At 39.2% G+C, this 15000-nt stretch overlaps 1 protein-coding gene across 9 annotated transcripts in view; it reads left to right on the top strand.

Annotated features, from left to right (window-relative positions):
- The window catches only part of LOC131347818 (uncharacterized), a 56706-nt gene that overhangs the window by 32263 nt on the left and 9443 nt on the right, over positions 1 to 15000 (top strand). For 4 of the 9 annotated variants that reach the window (XM_058382233.1, XM_058382230.1, XM_058382227.1 and 1 more), the window contains 2 exons: positions 14258 to 14463; positions 14829 to 14898. In XM_058382233.1, the coding sequence (XP_058238216.1) occupies positions 14258 to 14463; positions 14829 to 14898 (276 nt within the window). Of the gene's footprint in view, positions 1 to 1292; positions 2960 to 13586; positions 13779 to 14257; positions 14464 to 14828; positions 14899 to 15000 lie in introns of those variants that run through there. The other 5 variants (XM_058382231.1, XM_058382229.1, XM_058382228.1 and 2 more) reach the window with 3 other exon arrangements.

Below are 15000 nucleotides of genomic sequence, written 5' to 3'. Positions count from 1 at the left end.
ACTAGGCAAAACTCCTTTTGTTTTATTTTCCGAAGTGTTAATGTTTAATTAACAAATCTTTAGCGGCAAAATTTCTTCTAGCTCATGCTTTTCTTAGCATTTTTTCCTGCTTCTTTGCTACGCATGCGCTCATCATGCACTGAAGCACATGCATATCACATTCGATTAACTTATCTACCCTTATAACAGGGTTTTTCCTTAAGATTGCGCACTATTGTCAACACCACCTGGTTACACATAAAACAACAAACCAAGAAATGTAATGTCTTTCTTAGAATTAAGGTCACATTACACTGAACAACTACAACAGCAAAAAAATAAAAGTTAAAATAATAATAAAGAGTTCAAATTGTTCTTGAGCTGAGAGAGAATTTTCAACGCTTTCCTCCTGCCTGTATTTTTCAGAACATGTTGAGGCAGTCGAATACATAAACGTGCCGTGTGTCAAAGGGAATAGACAAATAAAATGACAGTAATTTTTGCTTCTTTTTCAGTTTATAAAGAATTACAGCTGATCAGTTTCCTGCATGTTAATGTTTACCATGAACACAGCTATGAGCTTGATCCAAAAATAACCTAAGTGAGTTAATGCGGATTAAATTTATAGTTAATTAGAAGACACAAAGAATGATGAATTAAATTTTGACCTGAAATATTTGTAATAATATATTGGTATATAGAAAGGCTTTATTTAAAGATTTTTTCAGTGATCTAATTGACAATATTTTACACGCTTATGCCATTTTTGTTTCCTTGATGCTTCACAGGTATAATATTTTAGCACATGGCATTAAAACATTCACTCAGTTTGTCTGACGGCTTAAAAATGAACCAAATGCACACCTTTATATAGCTATTATTGCCAAAGGATTTATACATAGTGATGTCATGGGGGTGAATTTCCAAAAAATTTTAAAAGAAAATATTAGAAAATAAATCAATTAAGAATTACGAATTAAGCATAAGTCTCAGGGGAACATGTCAGACTGGTGTTATATGGTAGAAAGCTTGACCTGACGTAAGGTCACAAAACAAGGGACAGGTTTGTGTAGTGATTCTGTGTGTGTGTGTGTGTGTGTGCATTCCTAACTATGGATCAAAACAAAAATAACTCCAACACATAATAATACTGCCCACTACTGGTCAGAAGTTTGAAATGATCACTTCAATATATTTTGCAAGTGCAATGTGTATTTTTATAAAAAAGAAAATATTTCCACGAAGAATGATTTAGTTGAGTCACATTCTATACTTCTTTTTAATAATTGTTTTATTTTTTATTTTTTTTGCAGGAGGATTGCAACTCATGCAAGTGGAAAGATGCAATTATGAAACATTTCAAGATCAATTTGGTGATTGGGCTAGTTAGTGGTGCAGTTAGTGGTGCAGTTAGTGGTGCAGTTAGTGGTGCAGTTAGTGGCGCAGTTATGGGTGCAACTATTTCTCGGGATCGAGCTGTTGGTGCATTTTTTGGTGCAGTTACTGGTGCAGTTAGTGGTGCAGTTACGGGTGCAACTATTTCTCGGGATCGAGCTGTTGGTGCAGTTAGTGGTGCAGTTAGTGGTGCAGTTACGGGTGCAACTATTTCTCGGGATCGAGCTGTTGGTGCAGTTAGCGGTGCAGTTAGTGGTGCAGTTAGTGGTGCAGTTAGTGGTGCAGTTAGTGGTGCAGTTAGTGGTGCAGTTAGTGGTGCAGTTACGGGTGCAACTATTTCTCGGGATCGAGCTGTTGGTGCATTTTTTGGTGCAGTTACTGGTGCAGTTACTGGTGCAGGTACTGGTGCAGTTACTGGTGCAGTTACTGGTGCAGTTACTGGTGCAGTTACTGGTGCAGTTACTAGTGCAGTTACTAGTGTAGGTACTGGTGCAGTTACTGGTGCAGTTACTAGTGCAGGTACTGGTGCAGGTACTGGTGCAGTTACTGGTGCAGTTACTGGTGCAGTTACTAGTGCAGGTACTGGTGCAGGTACTGGTGCAGTTATTAATGCGGTTATATAGTTTATTAATTAATGATTTAATTCATGATTAAAAAAAAAAGTTCAGTCTGAATGATGTTTCATCCTTGAGCTTCTTCTAGATTTATATCAATAATATAATGTAATGATTTACAGTATTAGTGCTTAGTGCAGGTCTTCATGTCCTCCTGCTGAAGACTGCATGTGCTTTACACTGTGGCTTTGTAGGGTTTAGGAGAACAGAAATCATATCTGTATATAGATTATAATATAGTCTTATTATATGAGAGACTATAGACACAGATTAGCTTCATCATCTCTCTCTTTAACCTACATCTATCACTTGTTGCTTTGTGGGAGCTTTGTTTCCTCACCAAACCTCACTGAGTGTCACTCTGGATTGAAACGTCCTTGTGATTTTTGTCTAGTCTGTGAATGTGTGTGTGTGTGTGTGTGTGTGTGTGTGTGCGCTCTGTTTAAGTCCCTCAGCATGGACATGAAATCAAATGTGACATGACAGTTTGAGAGAGAGAGAGAGAGAGAGAGAGAGTCATTACTTGATTAATGCTGACACAATGTTCAATGAAAATATTTCAATATTTCATTTATTCATTTATTTTAATACATATTATTAAATATTTTTAAAAAAATTGTAACAATACCTGAACATTTCCATTTCAGTCTGCATATGTGATTGATTTCTGTATCTTAGTGTAATGTTTACAGGTGCCTTTTTTAGTCCCATTTAATCCCTAAGCTCATTTCTGACCATCTCAAGAAAGAGTTCAGTTGAGGAGAGTTTACAAAGCTGATAAATCACACTGCTCAGATTCACCACATGCAGCCAGCAGTTCACTGTTCATCATGAAGTAATAGAATTTCTCAGTCCAGCTAAATATATGAAGAATTCTGTGTAAAATGTAGTGTGTGTCTTATGTATTGTCATTTTTATAAAAGTGTCTGGTGAATAAATAAATGAAACGAATAAAGTGAATAAAAAGAAAACACTTGCAGTAATGTGATGCCATTTTATTTAAACATATAATTGGACATTTCTTATAAAAAGGTACAAAGTTAAAATGGCTTCCTGGTGTCAGTCATATATACATGCTAGACCCCTAGATAGGGGACAGAGTGTACACTAAAAAGTGAACACTACTCCAGAAGTCGTATGCTAATTTCCAGTGATGCCTCCTGAAAATCCTTTGGATAGTTATGTTTCATGTGATATATTAGCTAAGGGCTAAATTTCCATTATTTATAATTTAATGAACAATCAGGAATCGTCCTCATTAAACAGCATTAAGAGAGGAAGACCTTGGTGGACCACTTTCAGATGACACTTGGAACCGTGTTCTTAAGCAGATCCATTCATCGTCTATGTGCTCAGCATTCTCTCAATCAGTTCAGAGTGGTCCACAAAGCTCTTATATCCAAAGTTAAATTAGCGGTCAAGAAATCACTTAAGGTGCAGATGTTCATGCAACAGTCTAAACAAGGCGAGCTTGAGTTCTCTCTGATATCAACATTTTTGTTGTCCACGAAGAATTGTCCTCCTAAAGTGCAGTTAAAACTAGTTTTAGTTTTCTAATACTAGTTTCAGATTTTCTTGAAGTTTGTATACAACCCCTGGCAAAAAGTATGGAATCGCCACTCTTGGAAGATTCATTCAATTGTTTAACTGTGTAGAAAAATAAAATCATAGACATGCCACAAAACTATTTTAATTTAACTGTAGCGAATTTAGCTCAACATTTAAATATTTAAGTGTAATTATAATTATAATATTTATAATTAATTATAAATATTCAAATAGGGTTCTTAGAACTAACGGTCAGAAAATCAATAACAATTATTTTATTTGTTCGTCCACCGATCAGACCGTATAATTATGTATTAACTCCAGGGAAAGTTATCTTCCTGACCAAGAAAGAATAACTACTTTATAAAGTACTAGCTGTAATTTAGCACGTAGCAAGTGCAATGTTCAGGGACCCCGAAATTGTGAACAAAGCACAGAGACAATCACTCGTGAATAAAACGCATTTAATAAAACAAACACAACACATACTAACTACGACACACATACATAAAAGACAGGGTAAGAATTATAGAGAGGGGATAAGTAGGCAAAGAGAGATTGAGATTAAGGAAGAGAATACGGAGGAAATCAGAACGAGAGAGAGAGAGAGAACGAGAGAGAGAGAGAGAGAGAGAGAGAGAGAGAGAGAGAGAGAGAGAGAGAGAGAGAGAGAGAGAGAGAGAGAGAGATAAGGAACTAGAGATCAAATATGGCAAGTTTCTGATCGAGTTTATTACCACGTGTGAGAATCGTCAAGGTAATTAAGATTCGCCTTAATAAAGGGGCTTCAGCGTAAAATTGCGGATCTAAAATAATTAGTATCTTTTACTTGCATTGGTTCGTTGATAAGAGTCCTGATGTAGTGGATCAAGGAGGTTCAGAGATTCGAAGTCCTCGGAGTGAGCAAGAGATTCTGCTGGAACGAAAAAGGTTTCGGTGGTGCAAACAAAGTTCTTCAATTGAAGCTGCCGGCAAAGTCTCAGGAGAAAGTGAAAGTCTTGTCCTGAAGAAAGATCGGAGTCGAGTCGGGCGACGATAGAAGAGGTCGTGCCGGGAAGAAAAGGCGCACGGGGGCCCCCCGACCGCAGAGCGGAGAGGCCAAGCCGAGCTGAGCTAAAAGCCAAGCTTTAAATTAGTTTTAATTAGAAATTAAATTAGTTGTATTTTTGTAAATAAAGCTAGATGATTCTAGACCTTTCTCAGAATTCCATTACGTGCAAAGCATGGTCTTTTTAGCTTTAGGTTTATGATTTGAATATGTATTAACTGATAGATGGAGATTATGTTTGTTATGCCACAGATGTATAGACTGCGGCTGAACTCAGACTTATTACATTGTTTTTGTTTTAGCAACGTCTCAGTAATTAGGTACCAAATCCTGGTAAGTTTGTTCTGCTCCAGAGCACAGAGCTGACATTATAACAATCTGCTGTGTTTATATAAAAAGGTAGTTCTTTTTTTAATTTTATTTATTTATTTTCTTTCTAGATTATCAGCATTTGCCAAATAGGCCCATATTGTCAGAAAACACCAGAGGAGAACAGGCACTGGAGTAGTTAAACCCCGGAAGGGGTATGTTTATTAACAACAGAAAGCGGGTGGAAAAAGGGAGAGAGGAGAATACTCGGCTTGTCTGCGGAGACTGAGACCCGGAGCTGGAGGGAGATGATGCCGTGCACGGAGGAGAGTAGAGTAGGGAAGAGAGGCGATCGTGGAGGAGGGAAAAAAAGGAGGAGGAGAAGAAGGTAGTATTCGGGGCACCGCAGGAAATAGTGGCCGCTACAGCGCTAAGGCTACCAAATATCAGAGTGATATGGAGTCAGTGTCTAAACGAGACCAGACAGGGATGAAGTGAAGAGAGTGCTCTTAAATAGGTGAGTGGAGGTAATTAACTGACGAGGTGCAGGTGATCTGAATCAATACTCGGGAGAGTGAGGGCGCTGGTGAGGGGTTGGGTCCGGTGTGCCTGTGACACACATCACCTTCCACTCAGGTAAATAATTATTACATTCTACAGACTAATTAAGCAAATCAGTTAAATTTCCTGTTGATGAAGTAAATGTCTATTTTGTGTAGATGTGTTTGTTCATCCATAACAGGGTGACAGTGTGATGAAGCAGAGTCACTGCCCCGTCCTGATGTTAATTAATTTCCAATAATGTCCCAAAGTATTTTATTCCTTTTAGATCACAGCAATTTGCCAGTGCAATCATTTTTACAGCCACACTGTGTTTCATTCATATATATTTACATTTAATGTTATGGAACATTCATGAAAAAGTTAGTTCTTGTTATCACTGATACTATAGCAGCTATAAACTCCATTCCCTCGCCAGCCAATTGCCTTTTCTTGTCTGTACTATGGTAAGGAAAATGTAACCTCATATCACTGTAACTGTTCAGTACACACCTGCTAACAGAAAGTCCCACCTGCTTGCTCTGTCTTCTCTCTATCACATCAAAGCTAGCAAGTTAAAGTAGAGCTGGAGTAAAGTCAGTGCAGTGCTACAGTGATTTTATCTCTGCAAGTGTCCAGTTGCTCTAGCATGAATTTGCCAGTAGACATCCCTATCCTTCTACTGCTTGCCATAGTGATAATGTTTATCAATGGCTGTATCTCATGCCAAGGTACTATCTTCGCTCCTATTGGTAGTCGCTCCGTATTTGCATAAAGTTAAACTTTTGTCAACTTTGTTGCATCTCTGGACACGCCCACATCTAGTCGCCAAAAGTCACTGTCGCAGAAAATCACCAGCTCTTGTCGAAACTGAACAGTAAACAGTGGGTTGATTATCTAATATAATTCAATAGTTTTGTTTTTTCCCCCTGATTAAGTTGACTTTACTTTAGCTATATATAAAAATAAGTCTTTTTTTCACTGAATTCACTGAGCTCATGCTTATATAAAAATAAGTTCCATATGAAAAAAGAAAGATGTACAAATAACAATGCATGCTACACTGTAAAATTTTTAAAAAATAATATTCAATGTAAAAAAAATACAGTTAAATATTGGTGAATACAGTTGCCAGAATATTACTGTAATTATTTTTCATTGGCACTACTGTTATTTACTTCAACAGTTAATTGCTGTAAAATGTATTACAGAACTCTACTGTAAGATGTAAAAATACTGATGACTACAGCTGCAAGTACTTACAAAACGTTATTTTAATTTCTCAATATGATGTTATTTAGCTGATGTCTTCAGTGACATCTTCAACATCTCCCTGAGCAGCTCCATCGTCCCAACATGCCTCAAAACTACAACCATCGTCCCTGTGCCAAAGTTGTTTACGGTTTCCTGCCTCAATGACTATCGTCCCGTCGCACTCACACCAATCAGGATGAAATGCTTCGAGAGGCTCGTCATGAGGCACATCAAGTCACAGCTACCATCCTCACTGGACACCTTGCACTTTGCGTATCGTCCTAACCGCTCCACAGACGATGCCATCACCACAACCCTCCATTTGGCCCTCACACACCTGGACTGTAAGGACTCATACGTACAAATGCTGTTCATAGATTTCAGTTCAGCATTCAACACAATCATCCCTCAGCAGCTGATTGTGAAGCTGAGCCTGCTGGGCCTGAACACCTCTCTCTGCTGCTGGATCCTGGATTTCCTGACTGGGAGACCTCAGTCAGTCCGGATTGGGAACAGCATCTCCAGCACCATCACACTGAGCACTGGAGCTCCTCAGGGCTGTGTGCTCAGTCCACTCCTGTTCACTCTGCTGACTCATGACAGTGCAGCAATGCACATCTCCAACCATACCATCAAGTTCTCCGATGACACGACCGTGGTGGGTCTCATCAGCAAGAACGACGAGTCAGCATACAGAGAGGAGGTGCAGCGGCTAACAGCCTGGTGCAGAGCCAACAACCTCTCCCTGAACGTCGACAAGACTAAAGAGATGGTTGTTGACTTCAGGAGAGCACAGAGTGACCATTCTCCGCTGTCCATCGACGGATCCTCTGTGGAGATTGTCAAGAGCACCAAATTCCTTGGTGTTCATCTGGCAGAGAACTTCACCTGGACACTCAACACCAGCTCCATCAGCAAGAAAGCCCAGCAGCGCCTCTACTTCCTGAGGAAAGTCCATCTCCCTTCCCCCATCCTGACTGTACAGAGGGACCATCGAGAGCATCCTGAGCAGCTGCATCACTGCCTGGTTTGGGAACTGCTCGGATCACAAGACCCTTCAGCGGATAGTGAGGACAGCTGAGAAGATCATGAGTCTCTCTCTCCTCTATCACAGACACATTTACACTAGATGCTTCATCCGCAAAGCAAACAGCATTGTGGATGACCCCATACACCCATACACACACACACTCACACTCTCTGTCTCTCACCTGTGTGAACAGGCTTATATTCTTCATTACTTATTGATTCAGAACAGTCCTGGATTTTGTTTTGGATTTTGTTTTGCTTATTCCATGTTTGCTAAATAAATGTTACCAGGAGTCACATACAGACAGGCCACATTTAAATGAATACACGCTATTTTAGTCTATTTCACTATCCTGACACTCAGCATTTGCACAGCTGTGCAAACAAATCATGTTCAACAACGTCTACAGTGGAAAACGTTATGAGAAACAGAGATCACCGGTGCATTTTAACAACTCTGAACATTTTAGAGTGCGACTTGAAAACTTGATGGACAGAGCTGATTCGGCTCTGAAGTTCCAGCTAGTGGACACTTAACACCTGGTTCATGTGTGTTGAGGACTGAAAAAGCAAATTTTTATTGATTTTGTTTCCTTTTTTGTAGGTGCAGTGTGATTCCTGCAGTAGGTGGGTACATTTTGAATGTGCCCAGTTTGAGAAAGAAAGTTGTGAACCATATTTGTGCAAAAAATGTTACAAATAATAAATGTTCTGGTGTGGCAGATCGAGACACATAATCTTCAAATAGTCTTCGTAATTGTTTTCTTTAGTGTCCATAGCTGGTCTACTGTTCTGCTACTGATTAACAGATTATTTTAAATAATTTTATAAGACAATTAGACAAGGTTTATTCAGCTACCATGTCTTCTTAAAATAATTTAGGTAGTCAGATGTATAAATATCAAAACATGCTCCCCATATTCTTACAGTACAGATAGTGTTAGAGGTGGTGTAATATCAAGTGATTTTACACTGGGAGCATTATTTGATAGGGGATCATGGTCTGTCGAGACATGCTACCTATGAAATTTTAATTAATAATCTTATATTGAAGTATCAAAACATGCTCCACATATTCTTACAGTACAGATGTGAACCTGTAAGGTAGCATTTTTCGATAGGGTAGCGTAAATCGATAGAATCCGCTAACGATTCGTGCTACGGTAGCATTTTTCAACAAAGCCGCAAAACTCGACAGAACACCGGCGAGGACTCTCTAGACATTCATACACTCCTATTGATTACACGGAGCCAAAAACTCTACTTCATTCAAGACTGTGGTACACATCTACATTTCCCTGTTGATTGTTGTACTAAATTTTCTCATTTTCCGTACTATTGGAATTACCAGCTCTTTTCTTAATTATAATTGTTGATTAATACCTTTGTTGTTCAAGGGCTGAGTTGGTGCCAGATGAATGTTTGCATATATATATATATATATATATATATATATATATATATATATATATATATATACACTATATTGCCAAAAGTATTCGCTCACCCATCCAAATAATCAGAATCAGGTGTTCCAATCACTTAAAATCAAGCACCTAGGCATGCAGACTGTTTTTACAAACATTTGTGAAAGAATGGGTGGCTCTCAGGAGCTCAGTGAATTCCAGCGTGGAACTGTGATAGGATGCCACCTGTGCAACAAATCCAGTCGTGAAATTTCCTCGCTCCTAAATATTCCACAGTCAACTGTCAGCTGTATTATAAGAACGTGGAAGTGTTTGGGAACGACAGCAACTCAGCCACGAAGTGGTAGGCCACGTAAACTGACGGAGCGGGGTCAGCGGATGCTGAGGCGCATAGTGCGAAGAGGTCGCCAACTTTCTGCAGAGTCGATCGCTACAGACCTCCAAACTTCATGTGGCCTTCAGATTAGCTCAAGAACAGTGCGCAGAGAGCTTCATAGAATGGGTTTCATTGGCCGAGCAGCTGCATCCAAGCCATACATCACCAAGTGCAATGCAAAGCGTCGGATGCAGTGGTGTAAAGCACGCCGCCACTGGACTCTAGAGCAGTGGAGACGCGTTCTCTGGAGTGACCAATCGCGGCAATCTGATGGACGAGTCTGGTTTTGGCGGTTGCCAGGAGAACGGTACTTGTCTGACTGTATTGTGCCAAGTGTAAAGTTTGGTGGAGGGGGGATTATGGTGTGGGGTTGTTTTTCAGGAGCTGGGCTTGGCCCCTTAGTTCCAGTGAAAGGAACTCTGAATGCTTCAGCATACCAAGACATTTTGGACAATTCCATGCTCCCAACTTTGTGGGAACAGTTTGGAGCTGGCCCCTTCCTCTTCCAACATGACTGTGCACCAGTGACCAAAGCAAGGTCCATAAAGACATGGATGACAGAGTCTGGTGTGGATGAACTTGACTGGCCTGCACAGAGTCCTGACCTCAACCCGATAGAACACCTTTGGGATGAATTAGAGCGGAGACTGAGAGCCAGGCCTTCTCGTCCAACATCAGTGTGTGACCTCACAAATGCGCTTCTGGAAGAATGGTCAAAAATTCCCATAAACACACTCCTAAACCTTGTGGACAGCCTTCCCAGAAGAGTTGAAGCTGTTATAGCTGCAAAGGGTGGAACGACGTCATATTGAACCCTATGGATTAGGAATGGGATGTCACTTAAGTTCATATGCGAGTCAAGGCAGGTGAGCGAATACTTTTGGCAATATAGTGTATTTATGTGTGTGTGTGTGTGTGTGTGTGTGTACCTGTGCATAATTAAGTTGTTTTCGTATGTGGGAATGTTTTATTATTTATAGATTACAGATTATAGATTGCATATTGCATATATGTTAAACAGATTCTTTGTGTATGTGCCTTATTCAAGCAGTTGGTGAATATTTCGAATAATTCGAGACACATTTCATAAACACATTTTTGTGGTTAGTGTAAGACCCCGAACCCGAGACTCCAAATATTATTATAGATATAAAATTATTCGTATTTGGTGAGCTCAGACCCTGTAGAATTTTTTTTCTCTTTTTGATTGATTACATATGACGAGTGGGTTACACTGACATTAAGTGTTTTAGATGTGGTAAAACAGGTCATCTTGTTCAGGCCTGCCCTGAGAGGCAGAGTGAACCCGGTGTTTCTGAGTGACCACTCTCCCTGGCAAGATTAGATCGTTTTTATGGTTTTAAGCATCAACTGACGCTTTTTACAAAGTGTTTTATTGTTCCAGTAGGTATCTCTGACCACAGTATGGTACAGTGTACTATCACTAAAGAGAACATTAAACCTAAGAGTGTCTACTGGCATTTTAACATTGCACTTTTAGAAGACGCTAATTTTAAAGAGTCTTTTATTTATTTATGGAATTGTTTTAAATCTGAGAAGGCAGCTTTTTAGCTCACTTCAGCTGTGGTGGGATGTGACAAAAACACAAGTCAAAGATTTTTATCAACAGCACACTCTCAATGTCACAAGAGACATTGTTAGATCTCTGAAAGCTCTGGAGACAGAAATATTGAAGCCCTCAAAAGTAAAAAAGCCAAAATGAACGACGTGTTAGACATTACTGTACAGGGGGCGCTGGTCCGCTCACGCTTTAAAAGCACTGCTGAGATGGATGCTCCTTCAAAGTTCTTTTTCAGTTTAGAGCAAAAGAATGGACAGAAAAGGTTCATGCATGCTGTGCAAACAGAATCAGGGGATCTCTTATCTGAGCCCACTGAAATTCGCCAGCAGACAGTAAACTTCTACTCAAAGCTGTACAGCAGTGAGTGGTCAGGGGCACAGGTGGTGGAGGACAGCTTCCTCATGGACCTGCCAAAGCTCTCTGAGCAAGCGGCCAGAGAGTTGGACAGGGAGCTGACGCTGGAGGAGGTTCATGAGGCTCTCCAGGGGATGGAGAATGGATGGGCGTCAGGTATAGACGGTCTCCCTGTCGAGTTTTACAAGGCATTCTGGGCTGTCATAGGGCAGGATGTCCTAGATGTTCTACGGGACAGTATATGGAGGTGAACTCCCGTTGAGCTGCAGGAGGGCCGTCCTGACCCTGCTACCGAAAAAGGGAGACCTGACCCACCTGAAGAACTGGCACCCGGTCTCACTACTGTGCACTGACTGCAAGCTGCTCTCAAAAGCATTAGCCTCGAGACTGACTAAGGTTATGGAGCAGCTCATTCACCAGGACCAGACGTACTGTGTGCCTGATAGGTCCATATTCGATAATGCGTATTTAATTCGTGACATTTTGGACATCTCCAGGCTGTTGGGCTTAAAGACTGGTCTGATTTCTCTAGATCAGGAAAAGGCTTTTGACCGGGTTGAACATGAATATTTGTGGAAGGTGCTGGAAGCCTTTGGGTTCAGTCCAGGTTTTATAGCCATGATCAAGGTGTTGTACAGTGACATTGAGAGTGTACTGAAGGTTAACGGTGGTTTATGTGCTCCTTTTAGAGTGTACAGAGGGATCAGGCAGGGCTGTTCCCTCTCAGGCATGTTATACTCTCTAGCAATTGAACCTCTTTTAATTAAGAAGTCATCTCTCTGGTTTCAATATTCCACACGCTAATGCCTCAATATGTTTATCAGCTTATGCAGATGATCTGGTAGTGATGATAAACACACAGAATGATGTGTTAACTGACATTTTAAACGACTTTCAGATTTTATCCTCTGCCAAGGTTAACTGGTCACTGATTTTAATTTTTATAAAAGTGTGAATGACTTGGATGTGATTAAATGTGTGTGGTGCTGTGAGAATGTTTTGTGCTCTGTTGCGGATGGAAAACTCAACTTTGCAGCAGAGCTAAACTAATCATCACCTATGTTTAAACTAATTTATTGACATTATTTTAATACGTATTTATTTATTAAGTCACTGTGCTTTCTATGATATGTGACTTGTTTAAATAAAGTTTTGTAAAAGTCAGAAGTCTCTCTCTCTCTCTGCATTAATTAATTATTATTGTTTTTTGTTTTCTCCAACTGTTTTTTCTTCTATATAGTATATATATATTTTATTTTGTTGCAAAACAACAATAATTAATGCAAAGAAATTTAAATTCTTATCCTCTGGATCCATAATATTAGTAAAAATATCTTTTTGAGTTGATAGTTTTGGTTTCAGTGTGATGTGGTTGCCATGTTGAAACAGCTTGCTGATCCGGCAATGATGAAAAAAAATTAATTAATAAACTAGGTATGAAGAATTTTGGAAGATATTTTGCTATAAGTGTTCATTTCCCCAGTAAAATGAGGATTTGGAACTGGTGTATTATATTAAACAGGAAAAGGTGGAGGCTCTAAGAACATTCTGGAAGTGGCTTTAATTATAGACTCTGTTACAGGAAGTATGCTACTTACTTTTTTTTTCTCTGAAACACAGTCTGCTCTCTAAAAGAGAAAGTAAAAGTAACAGAGACCCTTCTTCTCTCATTTCTCCTATCTGAGGTTTACACATCACTTGTTTTCCACCGGACTCCCTGCACATCAAGTAACTGGACTAAATTTTACCTTCAAAATGGATCAAGGTCTGTGTTCTTGATAAAATGTTAATGCATATCAGGTGATTTTGTTCTGATTCTGTTTAATCATTTGCTCTGTGGATGACTCGAGAAACTGCAGCATTTATTTTTGCTTAGTCATTTATAGCTTTAGCTTTATCTGTTTAACCTTGAACATTTATCCTTGACAAAATAAAACATTTACATAATTGTTACTCATTTAAAAACTAAAATGCACATAAAGTTTATATATACATCTATTATTACACATGAATTATGTATTATAAAATGCAATATCATATACTGTATAATACACTTCTATATAATAAACTTCTATAAACCTAAACCTCATTCTTATTATGTTTGCAGTTGTTTCCCGTAATTCTGATCCAGGAATTACCAGATGTTTTGTCATGGTCCTTGGGAACACCATGGATTCCCACAAGACCTTTATGGATCATCTCACAATATCACCAAGGATTCGTGAAGTCCATTCCATAAAGGACAGTGATGTCATCATTGCTTTAGTCCCAATCGTGTCTCGAGTTGGTACTGACATTCAGGCTGCAATGAAGAAGATTCCTAGTAAGTACAAAACACTCGATTTTACAGGAAAGAGTTAATCAGATAAATAACTGAATATTAAACTGGGAATTTAAGAGATAAACTAAACTGCAATAAGCATCAGCACTACTCTAATTTAATATTCTACTGTTATAAGAGCTTTCAGTCACTCAGACTTGTGTCTCATTTCAATTCAATTCATTTCAATTTATTTGTAGAGCACTTTTATGGATATTGTCTCAAAGAAATTACTGAGCTTTACAGAAATATAAAAAATATTGAATAAAAGTGACGTAGTTAAAAATTAGTACTCTTCACGCTGATTAGCACCAATTCTATAATTTCCTCAATCAATCAATATGAAAACCTTCACTTGAATCTACTCTAAATCCACGATATCAACACACCTCTCATCAGTTACTGATGGGGCAAAAGTCTAATTTATTAACTCACTGTTATTACATTCTCTCTCTCTCTCTCTCTCTCTCTCTCTCTCTCAGAGGATAAGCCTGTCGTTCTCGTGATGCTCCACCACACCTTTAATCCAGATGCCGTTGTTCCAGATGTCAGATCCTATGTGTACAGGGAGGATGTGTTTGTTGTAGATTGTCTCTTTCATGAAGACCAAGGGTTGTTGAGATGCCCGCGCAACGACGACGCAATCAGAGCCGTGAAGAATCACCTGAACATAGAGGATCACCCTGAGGTAAAGTCCTGAATGTTACCCCTTTGACATGGTTAGGAAATTATAGCCTTTTAATACGGCCTTTATTTGAGAGTTAGCCTGAGTGTAATGGACAAGAGAAAGGAAGTGCAATTAAAGCAGAAACGTGTCTCACAAATGAAACATGCACAATGTCCCCCTCATTACTTGCTCGGTTTCAGCAAACTGCACAATGCTGAACAGAAAACACAAAGACTCTACTGCCCACTACTGGTCAGAAGATTAAAATGATCACTTCACTGTATTTTTCATGTGCAGTGTGTATTTTTATAGAAACAAAATATTTCCTCAAAGCATCATTTAGGTAAGAAACATGCTATATTTCTTTTTCTTTTTTTATTTTGCAGGTGGACCACAACTCTCAGAAAGTCCATGCTGCAGGTACTGGTGCATGTGATGTTACTCATTATGGTGCAGGTATTAGTGCAAGTATTGGTGCAGTTGGTGTTATGGTCATTTTTATGATTGTTCAATATTACAAAGATCATTCTTCTCACCACACTCCAGTTGTTTAAATTA

This window comes from Hemibagrus wyckioides, linkage group LG27 (genome assembly GCF_019097595.1).
Source record: "Hemibagrus wyckioides isolate EC202008001 linkage group LG27, SWU_Hwy_1.0, whole genome shotgun sequence".
In the NCBI taxonomy this organism is placed as follows: Eukaryota; Metazoa; Chordata; class Actinopteri; order Siluriformes; family Bagridae; genus Hemibagrus; species Hemibagrus wyckioides.
Note: the sequence above shows the minus strand (reverse complement) of the source record. Positions and strands in the feature narration are given on the sequence as shown.